General features: G+C 38.4%; 1 protein-coding gene across 11 annotated transcripts in view; it reads left to right on the top strand.

The window, feature by feature from the left end:
• The window catches only part of SOX6 (SRY-box transcription factor 6), a 469,113-nt gene extending 459,508 nt beyond the window's left edge, over positions 1-9,605 (top strand). For all 11 annotated transcript variants that reach the window (XM_032222712.1, XM_032222721.1, XM_032222668.1 and 8 more), the window contains one exon: positions 984-9,605. In XM_032222712.1, the coding sequence (XP_032078603.1) occupies positions 984-1,287 (304 nt within the window). In that variant the 3' untranslated portion in view covers positions 1,288-9,605. The remainder of the gene's footprint in view (positions 1-983) is intronic.
• Positions 9,606-19,163: the final 9,558 nt, after the last annotated feature.

Raw genomic sequence — 19,163 nt, forward strand, 5'->3', positions numbered from 1 at the left:
ATTAGCTGGGATTCAATTTTATCTAATTAAAAGTTCCTGAAATCTGCAGATCATCAAATCAAAATATGTAAAATCTGTACATTTCAGAACCATTCACATATAATTACAATTGTTTACAAAAATGTTCACTGAAAAAAACTGCATAATGGAACTAGAAAAAGAAATTTGCACTAAATGAATATGAATCTTTGTAAAGAGAAATCAAAACATTAAAGCAGATATAGGAATGGATTGAATTTGTAGATTACTGTCTGTATTTTAAGCAACAATAATGTTGCTTAACAAATCTCCCTTGGAAAAAATACCGAACAATATGCGTTAATTAAAATAACTAGAATTAAATTCTGACAGGTTAACTTTTTTTCCACTCACTTGAGAGTTCTTCCACTGGCATATACACAATTGCAAATAATAATACTATAATGGATTATTTTTATTGTAACAATAGATTCCAGAGCAAATTTTTGGACTCTAAATATTGAATGTAAATCTCATATCAGATGTCTAGGAAACTAGATCATTGATTTTGACTAGTCATGGCTTAGCACACTGGAGGTTAAACTTTTAATTTTTGTAAATATGATTAGGATTGGAATATAATCCTCATTTAAAAGAGTAAGGCAATCTGACAGGGACAGATGGCTCACTTTGCAGCAAGAAAATAAGGCTTATGATACTCAAATATGTGAGTTACATATTCAGTTAAGAATTTGGTTTATCATATCATTATTGAGCAGTTAAAATAAACACGTTGAGAAGTTGGAAATGAGGTGTCCTCATTATCCAGGACCCTGTTTTATTCAGATTCTGGATCAGGGGAGGGGTCCTACCGGTTTTACAAATAAATAAATAATATTGATAAGTAAGTCTGTGTCAATTAAATTGTTCAATATGTTTAAAAATAAAAAGTTTAAATCATACTGCTGCATACTTTGTTAAATTGTTAGGGAGCACTTTTGAAACGTACCTTTGTTTCCTTGTAGGCAACAGCCTCAGATTCCAATTGCCACAGGAACAGGAGTGGTCTATCCTGGTGCTATTACTATGGCAACAACTACACCATCACCTCAGATGACATCTGATTGCTCCAGCACTTCTGCTAGTCCTGAGCCCAGCACCCCTGTCATTCAGAGCACTTACAGCATGAAGACGGACAGTGGGAGCCTGGTTGGAAATGAAATGATAAATGGGGAAGATGAGATGGAAATGTACGAGGACTTTGAGGATGACCCCAAATCAGACTATAGCAGTGAAAACGAAGCCCACGAGGCTGTCGCTGCCAACTGAGGATGTTTGCTGAATTACTCTGACTTTGTTTTGTTTTCTTTTGAACAAAAAGTTCTTAAAATGAGCCTGCATGCATGTATGGCTCCTACAGTTACATCTGCAGAATGGTCTTAAATGTTTCTTATTGTGTGACACAGATTGTTCCCTAATTTTCATGAACTTTTTAAAACAATTTAGGTGAAGACATTAAGTATCAGACATTGGGACTTGAAAACTGATATGAATCAATTGTTCTCTTACAAGTCTTATCTCTCTTTTTTTGTCTATTCTTTCCTCTTCCTGGATACTGACAAAAAGGTTTAAGTTACTGTTTTAATGGGGGTTTTACATTCTCACTCAGGTATGCTGTGCCAGCCTACAGATTGTGAATGTGTTTTTATTCTGAATTATTTTGAAAAACAAAACAAAAAAACTTACAAATTTCCTATCATGAAACAGAACAAGTCCTAAGCGTGTACATCTATCTGTATTAGCTCATCCTTTTAAAAATAAGGTCTCTAAATTCCTCCCCCCCTCCTTATATATAGCTGACCTTCTGATGTGCCAAACTTTCCTAACTTCTGAATCTTAATATTTTAAAAAAAAGTCTTAAGGGAGACACTGTAAAGTCTTAGACAATCCTTTGGCATCTTAAAAATACTGCTATATCTTAAAAGAAAATCCTACTTTTTCCAGAAAATTGTAAAATACTCAGGAATCTGGAGACAGGATATTGCTTAAAAAGTGAATATGATTGCTACAATGCACTTGTTCAATTGCTTCTGCCTCTTGATGTACCATCAGTGTGAAACATGAGTAAGCACAACAGAGTGATCACCAGCTAAGACAGGCTTGTCTTAGCAGCATAAGGCCACCTTCAAGTCATTCTCTGTCCCTTTGCTTTGAATTCTTATATTCAGTCTTAATTACATTTGGTCTTAATGTATTCATTCCAGAATGTCAGGGGGCCATGTAGTAAAAACATATTTTCAAGGGTACTGTTGTAATGGCATTATCATTTGTTTGCCTTTTATTTCTTTTAAAGAGCCTTTCCCCCTTAAAGTGTGTGGTATCTTAAAAATAATGAGGCACTTAATATTGGAAAGGAATAACTCTCTATTTCTCTCTGTGTGTCTCTCTCACACACATGAGGAAATGTGTTTCTACATGTCAGAAACACTTGGAAAAATGTTATTGTTAGTAGAACAGTATCATATACAGGAGAGTGTACAATATTTACCTACTATGCTGTTTCTTTTTAGGATAATTTGTGAGGCTTCCCTATAGTACTGCTGTTTTCTAATTTTGAGTTATTGTATGTTGTCAGACAACACTTCATATATTCCCCACCTACTATGCCCAGCGCTAGGCATAATAAAAGTTGTAGCCTAACACAGTATTGGGTGCAAGGCTTAAAACTACTTCTGTTAAATTCATGTATTAGATTATCTTAACCTTTGTCTAGTGCATAGACAGCCTAGAAATACAACATAGTCTTCCTCTTTCTTGGAGAGTAAAGTGCTGCCACTGTTTAGAAATCTTCCTATTGCTGTTCCAATAATCATCCTTTGATGATATTATAGAAATTTTAAATCTTGCAGATAATCTGTGTTGAATATTAATTCTAGAGGACTGAAAAGGATGCAAAGATCATCCTTGTACTTATAATTTCACTTTACTCATTTAGATGCATATGCTCAGCAGTATTTGAAAATTTTCAAAACTTTGTTATCTGCCATATAAGAAAAAAAACAAAATGAAAGAACATAAAGCTACCCAAGGTCAGTATTTGTGAATTATGCCAGGTCCTTTAGATCAAAACTGCTGTAGAAATTTAAATTCTTATTTATTTCAGTGCTAATATATAGTTTTATTATACATAATATTGATTTCTAAGGAGCCAAGGGCAAGGTAAAATAAAGCATTCCCAAATTAAACATCCAGCTATTTGTGGATGTCAGTATTTAACACTGAAATTTGAAATTGATGCATTTAATGTATTTCAAAGTATAAAACCTGGTTAGTGACTTATAAGCTCTTTTAAGAGTTTTCACCAACTCCTAAGGTAGAAGGCATTAATAGTCTTTGATTTGAAAATATAAATGTGTTCTTCTTTATATCTTACTATCAATAGTTACAACTATTTCTAACTGCTACATATACCAGAAAAAATGCAGTTTTATATGCCTTCTAAGTAAAACCAGTTTCACGTAAACATTTTATGGTATGGCAGGGTAAATTTTTCCATACCAATCAGATTCTCAGTGTGAATGTTTAATGGTGATTAAGAAAATATATCAGGTATTAATCCAAATGGAGCAGCTGCCTCTCCATTGCCCTTCCAAGAAGTATGTTTTATCCAAACCATTTAATTATAAGAGGGTGAATTGTGTCAAGAGTTCTGCCTTCTACAAACATGCCATTCTTAAGACTGGAGGAAGATTCTTATTAGCTTGCTCAGGGGATAAGAGTGCCAGGTTTTTCAATAGCATTTTAGCACTTTGTAGGATGGCAAAGATGATAAACCACCAAGTAATAAATCTATGAAATATGACCTAGGTTCTTCTACACTTAAATGATTGCAATCATATCTTTGTGCCTAGAGCTTCCATTACCGAGAATGGCAGATGAGGCACCCTCTTTCTGTTTGCAATGGGAAGTTTACATAGAGAGAGACTTGGTCTTTTGATAGAGGCCATTGTATCTTTTTGCTTAGTTCTTTTCAGAGGGTTTTAGACTTCAGTAATTAGCAACATTAACGGAATGTCAAACCAGATTATCATCATGCTGTCACAAATCTTGTAGTTTTAGCAGAAAAAGAAAAATATGACCTAGCAGTTTCCAGTAATTATTTCGAGAAGTGGAGGCAGTTCTGCAATTTTACAATAGGAGTGTTTAATCCATGCAGCAAGCCGGCTGATTATTTGTGCGTGTGTGTGTGTGTGTGTGTGTGTGGATGCATACACACACAGTCATTGGCAGCCATTCTACAATCTAGAATAGAATCATTTATCTTTTCTATTTATTTGAATGAATGCTTCTCTCATATCCCACAGTTATGACAGTAAAACTGGTCTAGCCAAGATGTAAAGGCACTTGTTATCATTAGCTGGTGAGAGTCCTCTTTATCTAGTTAAGGTACTGAAATAAAATCCTTTGTCGTCTCTGAGATTACTTAAGAATTTGAACTGATCTAATAGATGTAGCTTGGATGGGAGATAACCCATTATTTCCTAAAGAATGACTATTTATTAATTTCCTACAAGTTTCTCCTGTTATAAATCTCTCTCCATTCTACATGTCTGGGGTTGTGGGTTTTTTTCTTTTCTTTTCCATAGCCAGAATGCTGTATTGCTAGCATTGTATGTTTTGTAATTATTTTTGCACAAGGGCAAACATTTAGTTTTGTGAGTTATTTTCTTTTTATAATTCTATGACCATGCCAAAATAATATTCTGCAGGCTGGCAGAGAACAAAGGACTGTTCTTTAGGGCTGAAACTTGATTTTACTCATACTACAAAAACACACACTCACAGATGTTGTTTCGTAAGTGTAATAAGCACTGGATATAAATGGTATTTTTTATCACTTCTAACTAATGTGAAACTGTTGTACAAAAAAAAAAACGACATGAACAAAAGTCATCTGTTTCGACTCGTGTGGGCCTGCCTCACAGTTGCCGGATTTGAGTCATTTTTTTTATGTCTTGTTATTTCATTTATTTATGCAAGATTCTTATATGTATGAATACTTTGTTTGAGCTCCAGTCCTCCATCTGTGTTGATGGTCTGTAACTTAAATCTGTGTTCTTGACGTTGATTGGCTCTTCACGAATCAGCAGATGGTAGAATATGACTTATTGGACAGGTTTTGAATTTAAAATCTGCAGAATCAGTTTATGACATTTATTAGCCGACGCTGGCTCTAAAGTATCAATAGAAATCAAGGAAGGACAATCGTTGGGAAGCAAAAATACCTTTTTTTCTTTTTTAAAAAATTCATCATTGGAGCTCAAAACAAGGTTCTTTAGTAGTCACCATCTCATTTAAGTTTTTTTTTAAAAAAAATTGTAAATATAACATAGGAGATAGAATTTTATTTTTTGTTCATGGATACTTAGCTATATATAAGTTGGGAGTATTTACTTTTGTTCTGTATCAGTGTACATTGGTCCATATTAAATGCTGACAAATTCACTGTACCTCATGTAGATTTTACGCCTGCAGTGTGGCAGCAGGTGTTGTGGACCTGTAGCTAAGCTGGCGAGTTGCCTCCCTTGTGCCCTCCTTCAATCTGAATCCCATATAATAAACACAAAATACTTCAAACATTGCACCTGCTTATAAAATAACAATCTCATATTTACTCTGTAGTAGTGGCATTATAGTTTGGGAGAACAGTAAAACATTTGTCCAAGAATTATAGCATAGCCAGTTGCTTCTTAGTATTTCTTCATTAGCAAATAAGTGCATAGGACATGAAGTACAAACCATATCTTTTGGGCATTCTAGCAATCTGTGAGTCTAGTTCAGGTGACAAAAGTGATGATTTCTTATATCCTTGTTTAGCTCTGCAGAACAAGGTAAATTTTAGGTCTCATTTATTTCAATTAAAGTAAAGTATTTTGATCAGGTATATGATCTCACAATTCTTTGACATCTTTGTCAAGATAGTCTGAGTAGGATTCAATTAAGTATTGCCTCCCCCTCCAATTTAATGGAGGTTATATTTAAACCAACTTTAAAAACAGATTGTAAAGGAGACAGTTTTCATGTAATTTGCTTCAAGCAAACCTGATAGCCATTCTTGGTTTTTTTTTTTGTTTTTAAAGCAACCAATATGTCTTAGAAAAGTTGTCAATAGGAAGGCAAATAAATAAGAAAGCAAATAAATAATCAAGTGTGTTTGAGGAGTTAGCCATTAATCCAGCCTTTTAAAGTAAGTAGTACCAGTTGTTAATATAACATAGATTTTTTTTTTAAAAAAAATCTGTGTTTGGTGTGAAACAGTATTGGCTTGTCAAAATAGAACTGTAGCATTTATAATTCATTAAACTATAAAAGGGCAGTAATAATTTTCTATTGTCCAAGATAATGCTTATTTAAAATGAATGTGATACCATGCACTTAGATTGTTAGAGTAACTGTACTTTGCAAACACAAAATTTAATATTTAACTTTCAAGGAAAGACTTCCGACATCTCTTGTTGACAATTGAAGAATATTGTTTAAAAGATATAATAAGAACATTCAACTTGACATGAATAAAATAACTGAAACACATTTTCACAGGATTTATAAAAAGGACAGAAAGCATCTGCAATGGAAATGCCTATTTCTTAGAATACACAGTATGAGATGCAGGCTTATATGAAGGCATTTAATCCACCACCCCAACAATGTAGGCAGCAGATTGCTAGGGAAAGCTTTAGGCAATGCTGTTGGAATTTTTAAAAACTGAAAGTCTAGGCTTTAGGAGTTGAAACATGTACATTATGGCTCTGCATGCTTTAAAACTAAGAACTTGTTTGGACCCCCATAATCCTGGCCTTCTCTGTTCATGAAAGCAGCTCGTTGTTGTTGTTGTTATTGTTATTAATACTTCCATTTCACCTGAAAAAAAGATGTTGCTGATTTAAAGTTAATGCATCTCGTACAGCGTTGTTGTTTTTTTCCAGGCTTACATGGAAGCTTGGAAAAAATTGAGTTCTGAGGTGCTGTATTTGGCAAAGTCCAGGGACTTTTTCAGATTCATTTTCCAAGTGTCCATAGGCAAGCCTGGTGCACATGCAGTGCATTTGCTTTGCCGTTCAGTCTTCAGTCTTCTGTTATATAATGTATGATGGTATGCCAATCGTTTGGGGGAAAGCCCTGGATCACTTGCTGATCCCCATAGTCATCAAGAGGCAGTATGAGAAGGAAGGGTGAGATTATGATGGGACAAAACTTACACTCTGGTGTTCACTCTGTATGAATGAGTATGATTGTTATTTACAAGGACAGCAGTAACTTGAAAAAAAAAGATTGCTTGAATAATTGTGTAAATGAAACAAATGATTTTGTAAATGCAAGCATCACTTGATTCATTGTTAAAGCCTGCTCTTATTGTTTCTCCTGCTGCTTTTCATCTTATTGATTGTTAATTTCTACTTTTTCCCAGTAAAAAATGCCAATGATCCAGTAGAAAAGAAAAAAATTCAAGGCCAAGCTCATGGTATATTTCAGAGTAAGTAGATGAAGTGTAGGCAGTATGAATTTTCAGCAGACTATACTTTGAAGCAACGAAGCCATTCTATTCAAGTCCAAAACATTTTTTAAATTGAAGCTTCCGCAAAACTTTATACATAACAGTATGTATATCTGGATAGGATTGTCAGTGCCAACAACTGCTCAAAAATGCAGCTGGTAGAATGTATTAGAGTATTTCATATTTTCAATTGAGCAAAATAGTCTCTCAGAACTTCTTGACGTTGCATGCATGTTTAAAGATTGAAGTTGGCACTTAAGCATGACCTTTAAAAAATTAACATGTGACCTCAATTGATGTTTTTAAAAACATAAAGGCACTTACATCCTCTTGTTTCTCAAAATCATTTTACTTTGCTTTCTTTTCTCTGTTCTCCACCATTACCTTTTACTACTTTGTTCTCTGAATGGTTGATATATTATGAATGGTTGATGTATTGTGATCCCATATTAGAAAGGAAAAAATATACAGATTTTTTTTTTAAAAAAACAGCTAGATTTCCTTGTCATTAGATTTTATCCCCCTACCCTTTTTAATAATATCCCAAATTAATTTTTGGAAGCTGATGGAAAGTATTCAGAGGGAGCTCACTGGTGTAAAAAGAAGGGTGGCTTTAGCATGATTGTAAGAAAACTCTACCCCATTGGTTTTTTATGATATTATGAAAGCTCTAAAGAAGTTCAGTGATCCACTTGCTTTATAACTTCTGCTTTCTTAGGAAACCCCAAGTGAGATCCTTGGTGCTCTCAAAAGTTTGGGGAATGTGCAAACTATTTAACTGTTTGTGTACTGCACATTGCAGTACTGCTAGTCCACATTCTCCGTTTGTCTTCCTGTCATTTGTGTTTTGCTTTCTCAAAAGCACAGTCCCCCCCTCCCATCTCCTGTAGCAAATGTTAGAATGTTTAAATATTTCTATCCATTATTGTATTTGCCATGTACAAATGTTTATTACCCTAAGATGGCTTATAAGCTGTTACTTACTGTAACCCATTTTCTTTCAGACATTGTGATGTAATTGTGAATTGTATTCTATGTTAATTAATCAGCACAATTCACTGACATTCTGGACTGACAATGCTAGCTGCTGTTTCAAAGTGTAAAGTTTTGTGTCGAGCTGTTGGGGAGACCTCAGAGGTTTCCCGTGTCAAGGTACTATGCTTTGGTTCTCTTGGGGGTGGTTCTTTCAAAGCTCTTCTTACACCCCATAAGTCCATTTTTAAACTGGTAGATTTTCTTGTACAAATTCTTTACAAAGTGCAGGTACCTACCTGAGCCCAGGGCTGGTATGATTTGGGCATGTAAAGGAAAAAAAAAAACCCTAGTGTCTATTGCTGCTTTGAATATGTTTTAAAAGTCTGAAAATGTAAATAGTTTATCAAAAAAGGAAAAAAATCTTGTACAGTCCAGTGTAAAGTTTTTAAATGAACTGAAAAGGTTGCCATCGCATCTCTCACACACTCTCCTCTTGAAGCAGTTTGAAAAGACAACCAAGCTTGCTAAGGATTTTGATTTTTTTTTAAAAAAAATAAAGATATCTGTACTCTTAATTTAAGAGGGAAAAAATCATTCTTAGCTTTACTTCATAGCATAAACAGACTTATTGGATTTTGTTGTGCAGTATTGACGTGAGGTAAATTAAATATTAAATAATTTTTCAGTGGTACTTTTAAGAGTTTTCTCTGCTCTGCCTCCGAAATGAATATAAAAGACAAAATGGAAAGACGCTTTCTTATATATATATTCTGGTGTATGCTGGCACCTTACTTACATCTTTGTGAGGATATTTGTTTCTTCCTCTTCTTCCTCTTCCTCCTCATATTCCTCCTCCTCTTCTTTTCCCCCTCCTTCCCCTCCTTCCTCTTCCCCTTTTTGCACAAGGTGCTTTCCTGATATGTTTAACATGTCATCATTGGGTGATGCCATATACGCCATGATAAAGGGGGTCTGAACCCTCAGGGGAGTGTCTATACGACTGCCTATTTATGCTCATTTACCTCAAGACTGTCCTCTCTGCCCTTAATCTATTCACCATCACTCCATATTTTGTACTGCTGTTGACACTTACAGATTAAAGATAAATTTTGTTTTATGATCTGCGTCTGGCTTTTTCTGTGCAGCCTATTCTTTCCTTTTGGCAGGTAGCATCCCAAGGAGAAAGATCTGCAGTTGGCCCATGCCTTCTGCTCAGGATCATGTCCTCCCTCCCCTCCCTCCCTCCCTCTTTCTATCAACTTATTGAGCATGCCTTCCTGTCACATAAGTGGCTTGGATTTTCTGAGCTGAGGTGGCGCAGTGGTTAAATGCAGCACTGCAGGCTACTTCAGCTGACTGCAGTTCTGCAGTTCGGCTGTTCAAATCTCACCGGCTCAGGGTTTGACTCAGCCTTCCATCCTGTCCAAGGTGGGTAAAATGCAGATTGTTTTGGGGGGCAATATGCTGTCTCTGTATGCTGTAGAGAGGGCTGAAAGCCCTATGAGCGGTATATAAGTCTAACTGCTATTGCTATTGCTATTCTGGCTTTGGTTTGGAAACATTTGGTGTTCCTTCCTTGATAACCCAAGCCTCTTTATTTATTAGAGGGTGATGTATTAGCAGGAAATTATTATGAGGCAAGATTTTTTGTAATACCAATGGAAAAGAATAAAAATTGTCTCTTAACTACTAATCTTTATATTAATTTCTGTTCTAAAGTAATAGACACTCCAGAGCTTGTCAGTAGGGTAATACCGTATTCACTTCTCTGGTCAAAAGATTATTCCCCCCCACCCTTTTTTAAAAAAAAATAATTTTTGAAAGAATTGTTCTGACTACATTCATCAGGGAACAGGAAACTATAGTTTTTGAAAAATAGATCATTTGTATGAATTATTTTATGAAGTTCAGTATCAAATGGAGAGATTTCTTACTTCCTAAGATGATACAACACACTTACTTTAAAAAAGATGAAAGGCAAACAAGTACTTTCCGAGTTATTAATCATTGTAGTTTATAAACGACACCTGTTTGATTTTCCTTTTCTCCATCAAAGCTGGATCAGATATAGCTTACAATACACATTATTTAATAATTCCCATGTTCCACTCAATGTACAAGACTAAAGACTAAAATATAGAAGTATTCCCAAAAGCAAGAACACAAAACAACAGGGAGAAAAGGCAGATAGAACTAGGAAATCTAAAGCACTGAAAATCTTTATACAGGATATAGTCTTGTCTAAAATAATGCAATGGAAGGATAAGCCACTTTTCTCCTAAAATGTACTATTCAGCTCTTTCCAGTATAATTCATGACATTCTAAAAGTTAAAATTCTGTGATATCATGAAGACATTTCGTGGAATGACCAGATCAGCATTTTTTGGGAGAGAAACAGAATACTGTACATACAGGAAAGTTCCATCCTTGGTACATTTTTCACCTCATTTTTTAATGATAGATATACTGTATGTTTAATTTTTGATCATCAAATAAGTTGCATATTACTTCCTGAAAGATAGCAGCAGTAGCACCAATAGAGAATGAAGTGGAACCATACAAACAGCTTTAGCTGCATCTACATGGAGGGAGTATGCAGTGGGGTACCCCAAGGCCCAGTACTCTCAATAGTTTCATCAATGATTGGATGAGGGGATGGATGAGAGGAACTCATTAAATTTGCAGATCACATCAAGCTGTCAGAAATAGCTAACATTCCAGAAAATAGGCTTAGATTCAGAAAGATCTTGGCAGACTTGAACATTGGACGCTATCTAACAAAATAATTTCAATGGTGAAAAAAGTAAGGCTCTACATTTAGGCAAGAAAAACCAAATGTAGTATAGGTGGCACCTTGCTCAATAGTAGTAACTGTGAGAGAGATCTTGGACTCCTAGTGGACAATCACTTAGATATAAGTTAGCAGTCTGCTACAGCTTCCAAAAAAGCCAACACAGTTCTAGGCTGTATTAACAGAGAGATAGAATCAAGATCACGTGAAGTGTTAATACCACTTTATAATGCCTTGGTAAAGCCACACATGGAATACTGCATCCAGTTTTGGTCACCACAATGTAAAAAAGATGTTGAGATTCTAGAAAGAATGCAGAGAAGAGCAACAAAGATGATTAGTGGACTGAAGGCTAAAACATATAAAGTACAGCTGCTGGGATTGGGTATTTCTAGTTTAATGAAAAGAAAGACTAGTGGTGACATGATAGCAGTGTTCCAAAATCTCAGGGGCTGCCACACAGAAGAGGGAGTCAGGCTATTCTCCAAAGCACCTGAGGGCAGGACAAGAAACAAGGGAAAGAAACTAATCAAGGAGGGAAGCAACCTAGAACTAAGAAGAAATTTCCTGACAGAACAAATAACCAGTGGAGCAACTTGAAGTTGTGAATTCTCCAACACTGGAAGTTTTTAAAAAGAGATTGGACAACCATTTATCTGAAATGGTGTAGGGTTTCCTGCCTGAGCAGGGGATTGGACTAGAAGACCTCCAAGGTCCCTTCCAACTCTGTTATTCTATTCTATTCTATTCTATTCTATTCTATTCTATGCACCACAGATAGTTCTTACTGAACAGGCTATGTATGAACTTGTACATTGATGTGATGAAAGGGCAATTTCAAGAACAAAAAGATGTAGAGAGATATAGAGAATGCTGCTGGTTCAAATTCTTTTAATTTCTCAGGATTTTCTGTTTCCTTTTTGTGTTTTGTGTAACGTTTTTTTCCATGAAGAGAATAATGTGGTGGGTATGTCTTTTGGAACATAGGAAACACACGGGTTGATGGGGTTCTAATTTCTGGAACAAGAGAGAATAACTTTTCTCCTCCATCTGAGTTGACCTTCAGGTACCTGACTCTGGGTCTCATGTCTCTAAATTGTCATTCCTTCAAGCTGAACACACCCAACTATTTTACATCATCTTTAGTTTGTCAAAGTCCGTAAGATCATCTTTAGTTTCTCTTAGTCCAGGGACCTCAAACTTATCAATCTTAAGAGTTGTGGACTTCAACGTCTAAAATTTCCCAGTCACCCATGCTGGAGACCCATATGTTAGCCCACAATACCCATTACTTAATAAAGACTCTGTTCTTTGCCTCATAATTGTACTAGTAGAAAGATTCACAGCAGCTTTATATGAATTATTTCCACTTATATAATTATCACAGTCAAAAGCAATGTACCAAATTACATTTTTATTAAAAAGTTAAAGCTACAATTTCCAACAGGATTCCCTCTCCGAATTCATGGTTGACTGACTTTAAGGAGTTTTAGCTACTATAGCTGAGTATTATCTGTCAGGAAAAGCAATGATATGCTTGAGATCTACCAAGTTTCATGTTTGCAAAATGAATAGATTCATTAGATTTTAATTACTTAAAAATATTATGAGCATTCTAGATTGAAGTCATGACAATCTGTAACAACTTCCTTTTGAACTTTTACTTGTAATTAGAATTCTCCAGATGACTGGCAAAATAAAAAATAATAATTGCCCTTGATAAATCATTACTAGCAGTTGTATTAAGAACTACTTGAATGCATTTCAATTCACTTAGACATAATAGGCTTTCAAAACCTCTAAAGGTGTTATTACACAATAAATGGTTGTGGCTTATTTGGCAGTAATGTCTCAGATTTGTCGTAGGAGAAGTATAGGCAATAGTTAGAGTGTCAGGGTTCCAAGTAATACACCCATAACAGACATAACTCTGTGGCAAGCAGTTTCCTCAAAGAACAAGTTTATTGGATATATCATATTGGCACAGGCTGGTGAAAACTGACTCTAAAAGCTCCCACAGTTTTCACCTAATTAAAAGTAAAAGTTCCCCAACAGTCACATGGTCCAATCAAAGTGCTGTCCAGTTTCTTGGAAACTTCACAACTCCTCTCTTCAGCCACCTGTGAGAATGTCCTTGGTTCTCGGGGGAAACTATTTTTTTTTGCCTACAAAACCCAGCTATCTCTATTCTATCCCTCAGCACCATTGTGGCAACACTGAAGCCTCCAATATGGCCTTGATCAGGCAAGCTTCAGAGTTGACATAGAGATTAACAAATGTGTAAATCTGAAACAACTGTTCAGTTAGAAGATGAATCTGCTTTGTCAGCATTGTATCATATTTTTAATTAACTATGATCAATTATAGTCTTTGATGGAAGATATTACCTATTTTCCTGAACAGTATACCAAATTTAGGAGGATGAAAAAGAGCACTGAGACAATTGAGTAAGTCAGAAAACTCAGTACTTATCTATGGTTAAATACATTGTAGATGGAATAGTCATTTGTATAAACATATTTGTTTTCATTTCGGTCCTATTCAAGAATTTTTGAATGCTTTATATGCATCTCATCACAGGTTCTGATGTGATTGATTTTTTTTTGCAATCAAACCTGTGTTAGGCTCTAGTTGTGTTAATACAAATTTTGATTTGCACATTGGATGTGCTCATTCTCTTCCTACTCCTATTTCCATGGACCACATATAGAGAATTGCAAGGGGATATTTATTTCAGCAGCAGTTTCTATTTACTATGTATAAATGACTTGAGACTTCTGTCAAATACCAAAAACTTAGAATATAAATTATCGGGACACAATGGATTGCATCCCAGAGTTCTGAAGGATTGTCAGATGTTTGGGGGTGTTACTTGGAACCCTGACAATGTTATCTCAGAACCAATGTATCATATATTTGAAAAATATATTCTTTTTTCCCCAAAGCTGAGTATTTTTATTGTTCCATGTATATAGACTGAATTTTGCCAAACTGAAGCACTCTACTAGTACAGTATATACTCTGAGAACTATTAGGGAGGGACTGTCTTCACTCCTTTCTCTCACACATAATATCTGGCATGAACGGACTCTTGTTCCTCTGGAATGCACCCCCCACCCTCCTGGGAATCCAGTTACTAAATTCCATAACACTAATGATTTTGCTACCCAGGCAAAGATCATCTGATACACAGTTAAAGGAAGATATCTTAGTGCACTCTGGTTGCTTTTCATCTTAACTATTTATTTCTATTTCATCACAAATGTTTCCCAATAAAAAATACCAATGCTCCATAAAAACAATTAAAGGGGATTAGGGAAGCTCCTTACTTCAGAATAAGTAGTATAGAGAACACAACTTCCAGCAATAGTTTATCTTTAATAAAAAAAAATCCATTCTATCGAAGTCCAAAGCATTTTAAGTTTAAGTAGAATTTTGCATACATTTTCCTGGGTGGGGGAGAGGAGAATTTTTAAAAAATATAATGGAGTGGCAGTGTTGTCTAAATAATCCATAGAAAATAATGAAAAAGTCACCATTTTATAGAAAAGGGCTACTATAAATGCAAACTATAGCGGGGGGGGGGGGGAATGAACTGGCCTGAATTCAAAATAGCTAGAAGCAGAATTAAGTTAATAGGACAATAATGTCAGTCTTAGCGGTATGAAGAACGTAAGTAGTCATGATATTTTCCAACTGCTACTCCAACAACATATTTGTATTGGAAATAAAAATGTTGCCTGGGTATTTTATATGAGATTCAGCTATCTCACTTGAATCTTCCTAGCAAAATCTGTTAGTTTGTCACACTTGTTCACCAACTTAATGTTTCATTTGCTTGCTCTGTTTGGGCTGCCCTAGGAAAAACTCAGGTTTTCCTTAAAGTCTTGGCACTTTGTTATTAATGGATCTGAAAGCATGAAGCTTTTCAGCCACACACATTTTCCTGAAGCTTTTCTTAAAGTTACCAAATACTGACAGCTGCTATATTCTGCAAATGTTTCAGAGCTGGAAACTTTAAAAATGCTTACATCCTTGAGCAAAGCTCCCAGTGACTAGCACAGGTCTGCGCTTGCTTGCCCTAAAATATGAATCTTTGGAAATGCATCAAAGTGTTCGCCTAATCAGCATGTAGTTTGGGAGAGGAGGCCGAATTCTCTGAATGGTATAATTTATGAAAATGATGTAATGATTAAACAGGTGGATAGAAAGGGTGAGATAATTACATAATGTGTGAAAAGGAAGAACCTCTAGGAACAGGGCCAGTTATGTCACTGGTTCATTGCTGCTCTTCTTGAATCACTGGGGATTTAACACTTTATTCCAGACGTTTGGAATATATAGTTAGTATTGTTTTGATATTTTACCTAACACCCATGTCCTGAAAGTGGAAATATAATATGCAGGACTTTGTTGTCATCATGCATTTATCAAATGAAGAAGCAAAATGCAAACATCCCAAGTAAAAATATATACAGCTGGATGAGGTAATCATATAGATCTGGCAGGATGAGAATGTGATCTTGTGCCATTTTCCTAGACACCCAAGAATGTCCAAATCTAAGGATGTTGCCAATGTGGCTTTTGTTGAGGATTATCAGCACTAAGTGAAGTATTAAAGTCTGCTTTGCAGATTCAAGCTCTCCATCTCAGAGAGGGGTGGGTTCCGGCTTTTGTACTGCCAGTTTGCTCAGGGACGTGCTGCGGGTGCGTGCGCAGTTGATGCACACTACATGTGCATGCGCAGTACTAAAAAACCCAAGATGGCGGTGCCTACGGTGCTGCCGAGAGAACTGGTTCGGAAGCGGGCAGGCTGAGTTACTACCTACGTGGCCGAACTGGTCCGAACAGGTAGGAACCCACCTCTGATCTTAGAGAGCCTTCACATTTGGTAAAGGCAGTCTTGTAATTCATCACAAAAGGACTGATAAATCCAGAGATCAGGTCTCGGATATAAAATCCAGAAAGTAATACAGGTAGCCCTCCATTTACAACCACAACTAAGCCCAAAATTTATGTTGCTAAATGAGAAATTTGTTAAGTGGGGTTTGCCCCATTTTGCGACTTTCCTTGCCACATGTATTAAAGCAAATCACTGCAGTTATTAAATCAGTAACACGGTTGTTAAGTGAATTTGGTTTCTCCATTGACTTTGCTTGTCAGAAGGTCAAAAAAGGGGATCACACGTCCCCAGGACACTACAATCATTCAGAAAGGTGAATCAGTGATCAAGCATTCAAATGTAAATCACATGGCCACGGGGATGCTGTAATCGTCGTAAGTATGAAAAATGGTCATTTTTAAAGTGCCGTTGTAACTTCGAATGGCCACTAAGGGAACTGTTGTAAATTGAAGACTACCTGTAAAGAGGAATCCCTCTTATTCCGTTCCCACATAATTTGTTCCTTATTCAGGCATTTTGCCAATTTATAATATCAAGTATATTTGGCAGCAGAAAGGAAACAGTATATACCCATGATGGCAAACCTATAGCACGTGTGCCACAGGTGGCATGCAGAACCATTTGTTGGGACACGCGAGGCATTTCCCTGTCAGCTCCAGTGCACATGTGCATGCTAGCCAGCTGACTTCAGCCTCCGGAAGGCAAAAAGCAACCTAATGTGTAAACCGGAAGTTCGGGAATGGACTTCCGGTTTGAGTGTTCGGTTGTGCTTCACAACAGGATGGAAGAGTTCGCTCAGGAGCGATGCCAGCAAGGAAGGCAGCCGAGTTGGCGGGAGGCGTAGCCCAAGCTCTCTGGGATGAGTAAATAAGTGTGGGCAGGCAAAGGGGACAGAGAAGAGAGAACGCTGGGCAGGAGCCACAGGAGGTGTAGGGCAGCGGCTTTTCTTTGCCCCTGCCCAGAGAAGGATTCTCCTGGCGCAAGGAGACCAAGAGAGAGAGAGGCTCAAGGTGGATCCACCCTAACCCAGAGGGTTGTTCTTGCCCTTGGGCAACAAATCCACCTCCTCCCCTCCTCAAGCCCGGCAAGGAAACCCGCTCCTCCTGCCAGATCCACCCAAGGAAGGACAGAGAGAGCCCGACTCAGCCAAGGTTCCTCTCGCTGAGTCAGAAGAAGCAGCAAGCATCAGGCTGCCACCCCTTAAACTCTACCCAACACCATCTCAGAAAAGGAGCTTTATTTTGTCACTTGCACCAGGGAGCATCGCAGTCTCTGGCCCTTAACTGCTTCTTCTAGCTTGGGGAGAGGCAGCCCGGCTCTCTCTCTCCTTTCTTGGGTGGATCTGGTGGGAGGAACAGTCTTCCTTGCTGGGCTTGAGGAGGGGGGAGGCGGAACTGTTGCCCAAGGGCAAGAACACCCCGGCTGCTTCTTGGTTTGGACAGATGCTGCAGAAGGCCAGGAAAGAAGCCAGTCTTGACAGCGACCAGAGATCCTGTGCGGGCAGAGAGGAGGCATGCTGGCTTGAATGCGGGCAGGCAGTTTGTGGCTGGTGCATCCTTGGCTTGTTGGGGTGCTCCCCTTTGCCCTTAGTGGTGAGGCCCGCATTTCCCATTGTGGCGTGGCAGAGTGCCACAGTGCCTTCATGCCCCACCTGGCTTTCGGAAGAGTGGACCAAGGGGCTCTGTTGGGGCAGTCAGCACCCAGCAGGTCCCAACCAAGGGGTGGTGGTGAGGAAATCCCTACTTGCACACAGGAATAAGCATGCCTTTAGACTTGTTGCTTTCTTGGTAACACTGCAAACTGGACATGGATGGCGCCAACCGATGCACAGTGCCTTCCACCTGTAGCAGCAGTGCCCACCACTCCCCACCACTTTTGAAGGCAAGTGCTCCTCTTGGTGTGGCCACCCTCTGGGCCCCAAGCCTTGCAACCACCTGGCCCAGCCAAACATGGCTCACCAGCTCCGGGAGCTGCCTGACAGCACCGGCAGTCTCCCTGGTGATGGGCAGCCAGCCCAGGCACAGCCGGAGCTTCACAGGCCTCTCCGGGAGCCCCAAAGCCTCGGCTTGAAGGCACACAACCGGGTTGGAGGAGTGCCCTCAACTGCCTACCCATCGCCAGGGAGACCCAGGGAGGCACTTGGCCCAGCAGGGAGGCTCATGAAGGTTCAGGCCAGGACTGCTCAAGCATGGCCATCCCACCAAGAGGAGCTGTTGCCTCCAAAGGTGGTGGGGAGCAGTTGCTGCGGGTACGAGTGGAAGGCACTGGGTTCGCTACCTCCAAAATGGCCATTATCTTCCTCCCTCACTCAACTTCCCTCACAAACTCTGCCACCATCTGCGGAAGCTGGCAAAAACATCGAGAGGTGCCACTTCTTCCCTCAGCCAATCGACACAGAGCGAAGCATTTTTGTACCAATTGCTGCTTTTGTGGCTAACCAGAGCCAATCATGAGGGAGATAGGCTTCTTAATGTGGGGTTGTGGGGGAGGGGATGCGGCTCTTTGTACCTTTGCCTCCACTTGCTTTCCTTGCCTTTGGAGCTGATTCAGCCAATCAGAGGATGACTAGTCTGCAGAGTGAGCGAGTAATGGTTTTGAATTGTCAATGGCGTCTGATGCTGTTTCTTTAGCTCTTTGAGGGGATATGGGCAGACAGAGAGAGAGTCCAGGGCTAGGTACATTGGCCACAGCTGCCACTTCCAAGACCAGGCTGCTCATCTCGCCCCCACCACAGTGCAGGAGATAGCAAAGAGTCTGCGGAAGGCCTTTGGGGGGACGCCATTTTCACCCTTCCCAGGCTCCTAGTAAGCCTCTGGAGCCTGGGGAGGGCAAAAATGGGTCCATTGTGAGGCAAAAGCAGGGGTCGTGTGTACATGCACAGGGGGGGGGCTGTGCCTGTGCACAGGGGTCATGGGCATGCCCAAGCATGAACCCCTTGCACTCCCCTAGCTTTTGGCATGTGATGCCAAAAAGATTAGCC

Source organism: Thamnophis elegans, chromosome 1, assembly GCF_009769535.1.
Source record: "Thamnophis elegans isolate rThaEle1 chromosome 1, rThaEle1.pri, whole genome shotgun sequence".
Lineage (NCBI taxonomy): Eukaryota > Metazoa > Chordata > Lepidosauria > Squamata > Colubridae > Thamnophis > Thamnophis elegans.